This window comes from Rhamphochromis longiceps, linkage group LG22, assembly GCF_057381845.1.
Source record: "Rhamphochromis longiceps isolate RC_006_pf linkage group LG22, R_longiceps_female_GT1.1, whole genome shotgun sequence".
Classification (NCBI taxonomy): domain Eukaryota; kingdom Metazoa; phylum Chordata; class Actinopteri; order Cichliformes; family Cichlidae; genus Rhamphochromis; species Rhamphochromis longiceps.
In genome coordinates, this window is record NC_140577.1 from 20,769,745 (window position 1) to 20,777,207 (window position 7,463).

At 37.6% G+C, this 7,463-nt stretch overlaps 1 protein-coding gene across 1 annotated transcript; it reads right to left on the reverse strand.

Moving 5' to 3' along the window:
- Positions 1-55: 55 nt before the first annotated feature.
- On the reverse strand, positions 56-2,693 carry bet1 (Bet1 golgi vesicular membrane trafficking protein). The gene is made up of 4 exons (XM_085395460.1): positions 2,545-2,693; positions 2,280-2,386; positions 2,047-2,103; positions 56-786 (listed from the first exon to the last, which is right to left on the reverse strand). Exons 1-4 carry the CDS (start codon positions 2,561-2,563, stop codon positions 631-633), a joined length of 339 nt encoding a protein of 112 aa, XP_085251586.1. The 5' UTR covers positions 2,564-2,693; the 3' UTR covers positions 56-630.
- Between the last annotated feature and the right edge of the window lie 4,770 nt (positions 2,694-7,463).

Sequence of the window (7,463 nt, forward strand, 5' to 3'; positions counted from 1 at the left end):
GCACATCCAACAGCATGAAGTTACACCAGCTAATCCAGAGCATAAAATTTGTTTATTTACATTAATATTTTTACAATAAAGATGAAACAATGACGTACACTACTGTCGCACGTGTGGTCGTCTTATGACAATAGAATGTCATAATCTAGCGCATACACTAGATTATGCAGATCATTCTATAACTTGTTCAAGTTGAACTCAGCTGATTGCTGAGGATTACAGTTCTCGACACTGCCGTATCGTCTACAGTCATAAATCATGCTCTTCTCAATCCAGGTTAACTGGTCAGATATTAAGTATAAACACCGTAAATACTGATATTGTCTGCTTCATCTATGCATACAGTATGCACTACATTTCCTGTGATTATTGATTTTCTCAGACATTGTCCTAAACCACTTATACTTTTTAGTACTCCTTTAAAAAGCATTGGTAGGCCTTTCTACACTTTTTCTCGAGTCATTGTTTGAAAGCCTGACACTGTGGCACATATTAAAGTGTAATGACTTTAAAAAAAACAAAAACAAAAAAAAAACCACATCCCTGCCTTTTCTCTTTATTATCCTGGTCTGGTTCAGATGTGTCATTGAAGCACAAACTGGAAGAGCAAAGTCCAATAAGATCCTCCTATCACCTCAACCTGATAAACCAGTACAGGACAAAGAAGACGAAAAAGCAGAAGAGCAGCATGTAGCACAGCAGTTTGGTCTGACTGCCCCGGGACAGCTTCTTGACTCTGCCGATGGTGGCACCAAGCAGGCCGCCCGTGGAGTCAAAGTCTGTGTCCTAAAGTGAGATGCAGAGAAGAAAAGTGGTAAATAGACTGATTCTTATATAGCACCTTTCTACTCTTGAGTATTCAATGCCAGGTAGGGTTAGTCGATTTGTTATCGACATTTTCTGCCATCTAACACAATATGCGAAATCCACCCATTCACACAAGCACTTTCTTCTATGATTTCAAGTGCTTACAAACCAACATTCACAAACATTCATACTCCAATGGATGGGTCAGAATGATGCATTAACTTAGGGTTAATATCTTGTCCAAGGATATTTGGCATGCGGACCAGGGGGAGCCAGGGATCAAGCCACCAACCTTCTGATTAGTAGATGACCTGCTCCACCTCCTGAGCTACAGCCACCCTGACTACATGATTACAGAAGTCCAGCGGAGAACAATATCCAAGTGCTAGGAGACATTTCTGAAGTTTACAGTGATGGTATCTGAATCATTTACTCAAATTCTTTAGTTTTGAGGGGTTTCTTAGTGACTTCTGACCAATAAGTCAAACCGAGTAGTGCGGTGCTCTGAACAGATAATTGGAGGTGAGCTTCCCTCCCTCCAAGACATCTACAGGAAGCGCTGCCGGAGGAAAGCGGGGAGGATCATCAAGGACTCCAGTCACCCCAGCCATAAACTGTTCAGACTACTTCCATCAGGAAGGAGGTTCTGCAGCATCCGGTCCCGTACCAGCAGACTGAGAGACAGCTTCTTCCACCAGGCCATCAGACTGCTGAACATGTCATAGACACCTCACCTTCACTACTGGAACTTTAACATTATGCACTCCATACTGTACAGTAATGCCACATTTTTGCACATGTCTCAACTTTGTATATTTTTATATATTTTATTTATTGTTTACTCTATTTAATTTGTAAAATATGTGTACACACACACACAGAAAAATATTTAGTATACACATCCAGGAATACATATACTATTATATATTGTACATATATTTATTAGTTTCAGATGTAGCCATTCTTGTATTTTGCTTGTTTACATTATTGTATTTTTCACAACTCTGTTGCTTGTGAAGCTCGCACACAAGAATTTCACTCACATGTGCTGTACCAATGTACCTGCACATGTGATGTGATAATAAAAGTGATTTGATTTGATTTGACAACATAAAACAACACATAAAGCAGAAAAAAATAGCTCCCTACCAACCTCAGACAACACTAAATGTTGCTTCTTTTTTATTTATTTTTTGCTGTAGCAGCAAGTGGTCCAGCGTACTCCAAAGTAAAACTCACCATATCGTCCAGCATTGTGTTCTGGTATTTGACTTCTGTGCCAATGTCAATGGAGAGCTGTAAAAATCAATTCATTATGATTACGTGACTTGTAAAACACAGTAATTGAAGAAATTAGGTTACATTTTGAGTACATACAGAAACCGTTGAGTCATTTATATTAAACTCTTTGCTGCAATATTTACTGACTGTTAAACATAACAACAAAACGCTCGTAATCAGCAGTTACTTACACTTTTTAAAGCGTTGACTTTAGCCCTGAGTCCCTCCTGTAGGTGTTCATTTTCTTCCTCGTATACACTATATCCACTAGCCACATAGTTCCCAGAGCCTCCTTCACCTGTATTAAAATACATTAAGCATTAATGAAGCGTTCATGAACAACAGCGTACTCAGAGTACCAAACAACAAACATTTGTTAACATAAGCTAGCTTTAGTTAGCAACAAATGCTACGTATGAGAAAAGAGAAGCTTTGGTTTAATTGTTTGTTTCTTACCCAGTCCGGCGCGCCTCATTTTGACCCGACCGAAGCTAACACTGTCCAATGGTTTATGTTAAAAGACAAAATAAGAAGGAAGTTCGACTTCTGATTGATCCGGTAACTGTAGCACGTCTGCTCACAACACAAACGCCACGACACCCTACGGCGGCCGACGAGGACAAATGGAGAAAAACGAGTAAAAAGGAAAACCGTATGTGAGCTTGTATATGAGCTTCAAATATAATTACTATTAAATCAGTTTCAAAAAAATATATATAAATTGCTCATTATGTAATGTATGTATGCCTTGTGCAACCCTGTTACTGTCATACTGAATATCCATTCAGTTTCAATACATTACAATAATAATTAATTTAGATTAATTTATGCAACTTTCAAAATCTACCTTAACTTTTCAAGGTGTGACAAATAAATACTCAGGAAAAATAACATGTTGTTTAATAATATTTATATGTTTGTGATGTTTTTTTCTATACATTTCTTTTATGTACAGTGTTGCAAATCACTGTTAGTTGGCAGTTGAAATGGAATATAAATGTAGTAAATGTAGTGTAATTGTTAGAGTGACACTCAATCTTATAAGAAAACATTGGAAAAATACAAAATATGTCATAGAGGTCTGACCTTTATACTATACATGGTGTTAGTAATTGCCTAAATCATGTCACTTATTTTTTTTATAATGTTTTTATTGTCAAGTAATTCCCTGTTTTGTCTTTTTATTTTCCACACTGAATAGGTTTCAGTAACAGGGTTGCACATATGTTATAGAATACAACTTGAAAGGCCCACACAAAAATAGTCTGATGTTAATTTGTCTGTGTACCCTACAGTGTGTCCACAGTGGGGTTGTCAAACTTACTTTATGTCATGGGCCATACCATACAGCCCAGTTTGATCTCACGTGGGCCAGACCAGTAAAACCTCTGCATAAAACAACACCCATCTAAACTGTTTCCATTCTTTAGCTGTCAAGAAGTACTTAAGAAAGCATAAGCATCAGAGAAAGACACCACTTACTCAATTCCCCTTGATATTTTCCAGACGACAGAAGGTATTGTTTTGGGTTTTCTTTGTTAAATTATTCTTTTCATTTAACGGATGAACAATTTGAGAAATCTTCATTAAAAATAATTGCGATTTCCAAAAAAACATGTTCTTTTTTCTGTTCTCATTCCGTATACAAGATTGCTTTGAAGAGCACAAAACTTTAATATGTGGACTTTCTTTACTCGTGTGTAGTAAAGCTGACAAAATAAAACGAAAAGCAGTGTATTTTATTTAAAAATGTAATTATTTCACTGCAGTTTTCACAATTTCCAAAGACATCCAGTGGGACAAATTGGAGCCTTTGGAAGGCTAGTACTGCCGTCCGAGTCACATATTTGACGCGGTGCTCTAAAGCATATCGTCAAGTGTGTATCCCTGCAGGGAAATTTTCAAAGGCTATGTAACTCACTTTAAAATTTGACAAACCCACTAACAAAGGGAAGCTTTTCTCATAAGTAAGTATATCCACATCAGGCTTTAGTCTGTGTGCCTCAAGCCCGTTGTGAGGTGACAGTATTTAAAGAGTTATAGTCATATATCGAAAGAAGCCAAAGTAACTCGGCTTTTTTCTTTTTTAATGCAATATAAAGCTTATGTTGTCCCTGAATTGCAGGAAAAAAAACCTGCAGGAATTTTGCATAACTGTCCACCAGTCTCTGACTTCAGATCACTGTAATTTTTGACCTCTCTTCCAAGCAGAATTCCTTCTCTTACTTCTCACGACTGAAAGCAGTCAGATGCACAAACATCCCACAAAATTTCACTGGGATCTAAATCTTGGCTTTGACCACTATAAGCCATTCCATCACTCTCCATTTGTCCTTTTTTCAACCATTTCATGGTGGATTTGCTACAGTGCCTCGGATTATGATGCTGGTAAAAGGTCCACTTCCTCTTCACCTTAAACTTTCAGACAGATCGGCTCAAAAGATCTGAAAGCTCTTTGATGTGAAACTGAATCAAAGTGACTGCAATCTACACATTACCCACAACAAAGTAACCCCAAACCAACAATTCCTCCAACATGCTTCACAAACATCTTCCCTGGAAAAGCTGTTTTTGTCCATGCCCAACAGATCCTCTGTTATTGTAACCACAAAAGTATATCTTTTATTATGTCTAGACAACATTATTGTAAGCAGTCTTCGCCTGTATGTTCAATAGCAAGCTTAATATTATTTTCAGACAATAAAACCATCCAATTTGTGCAGTCTCTTTCTGAAACTTAGACACCAACAGCAGCAGTGACCTGCAGATCCTGTGATAATATCTGAGAGTGCTTGAAAACTTCTCTTTGCATTAAAGGGGTCAAATCTGCACTCAGACTACAGAGCAGCAGAAATGTCACTTTTCCCTACAGCGACTCATTCATTTCAAATAATTTTTAGATCCCCGAATGCCAGACCCCTACCATTTTTTCCTGACAACTTTAGAGATTTCTTCATATCTTGCCACACTGACATCAAAAGACTTTGTTAGCAAAGAGAGTCACAGGCTCTGGATGTCAGAGGTTCTAATCTGAGTGCCTGATTCTCATGCAATGGGTCTGAAGCTGTGATAAATGTAGGGTGTTTTATATGACTGATTTTTTCCTTTACATTATGAATATGAATCTGTGTCAGTTTCTTGTGTCTCTTGTTTTAGTATTCCTCCTTCAGGGAAGGAGGATGGATAAAGCACATTAAAAAAAACAACTCACATTAATCAAAGTGTTATAAAAAAAAAAAGGTAGAATGGGAAAAAAAATACAAAAAACCACCAAGGGAATAGAAAAGAAATAAATAAATGTGTGTCAGTGGGTGCTAAACATATACAGTTGTGTCCAAATAAGTCACAGGAAACACAAAGAACAATCAGATGGACTCAAATGACTGATTAGTTTTAAGTCTAATTTTAAAAGACTCACTGGACCCCGTGGACATAGAACTGTTGATGATGGAGAGGCTGCTTGGACCAACAAGTACACAGTGTCTTGTGTGCAGGTTGTGGATTTTATGGAGGAAACAAACCTAGCAAGGGAGAATAGTGTAGTGGGTTGAGGCAGGTCATAGGTTAACTGGTTATTAAAAATTCAGGACAGGTGCGAGTATCAGTGTGAATGGTTGTTTTTACCTGTGTTAGTCCTACAAAAGACTGGCAGCCTGTACAGGGGGTGTCCTTCTGTTCTCTCTATGATAGCTGAGGTGGGCTCAGCTATCATAATTAAAAATATTCTACAGGGACTCATATTATGTCGAGACTGCACTAGCTTTAATGAAATTCAATGTTGTTTGAAACTTTTCTTGCGTGTTCATCTGTATGTGCTCTGGATCTCTTCTCATAACATAAAAACAACAGTCATCATTCATGCTTTTGGTTGCCAAGCTCATGGGATTCGCACGCTTCGACACAAAGACATACTAAATATAGGAAAACAGTCTAAAAGAAGAAAACCGCTGATTCTTTTTTGCATCTCATGACCATCTTTTAAACACTGCCAGCCTAAAAGTGGTACACGTCAGCAGGCAAACACAGACAGATGTTTTCCTTTGAAGAGTTTTTAACGCAATCACCATAAAATGGAAAGAAATCTTCTTTGTGGGTTGAATAACACGGGCTTACTGACACATCCATCTGCGCTGCATGGGACAGAAAAGAGTTTCTCAATATTTGCAAAATCCTAGAGGTGCTGTTTAGCAGTGATGAGCTTTTCTTATCCCCTCATACATCATCGCTCACCTAGCTCTGTGCCAATATCGTAGGAGACAGCTAAGATATAAGAGATTAGAATGACTTTCGTGACGTTAATTTATTCCAATCCAATATCTTATAAATACATAAAACTTTAAGCTCCCCTCTGCCATAATGCATTTCAATGCCCCAGCAGTCATCTTTTTATGTTTCAGCCAACGGCTTTGCTGTATGCATGACCTTGACATGAGTCAAAGAAAGGGAGGATATTGATTGAACTGTGTGCACCAGTCTCAGGTGTCTTTGTGTATCTGAGAGGATTAGATTTATTAAAAAGATCTTTAGAGTGGAGAAAGGCTTCTGGATGTCTAGAAACTGGCATTCATCTTCAGTGAATTGCGTGGATGCAGAACAGCCTGGCTGCACTGATCAGCATGCACAGTCCCTGAGCCGTTCTTCACAAACAGTACAGTTTGCACTTTGCACAGATGTCTTTTCATCCTCTTGAGATATCTAAGAGTTTTCAAATGGTGCTTGAAATCTCCACAACAGATTTGAACGTGCTGTGGTAAACAGTACTGCAGTGAGGACGTTTATAGCTCCCAATTTAACAGACTCTAAGATTCTTAAGAACTTATTATATAGTATCTGTAATAATTAGAAGAAATTGTTAACATTTTATAGAAAGTGCTATTTTTGTTGGTACAGTGGGTACTGTTTTCTAGTCTGAATACTGCATACAAAGTCATTACTTACGGTGAAGATAAATACACTGCTCGATAGCATAGGTACAAATGGCTAAAGTGGCATATCTCATAGTTAAAGTGTGGAAAAAATGTCAATTTGAGCTTTTTCTGGTGTATTTTGTGGGAACTATCCAGGTGCTGGTACTTTCAAGAACACCACTGATGTTAAATGCTACAGCTAGATGTTTTCTTTGTGATAAGAACAATTAGTTTGGTGGTTAAATGTTAGCTTGATTCATTTCTGACCGCTAATTATTTCTAATAAATTCCCTGTTTTACAAAAAAAAGAAGAAGAAAAAAGCAGTTAAAAATGTTAATATTAAAGCGCATTTTTATAAGCAGGACAGGTTCCTGCTTAAAAATCAAAGCTACTGAGACCTGATCACTGCGACTGACTTCTCAGATCATCTGATCAAGCTCTCTTTATTGTTCTGTGCTCTTACTTTA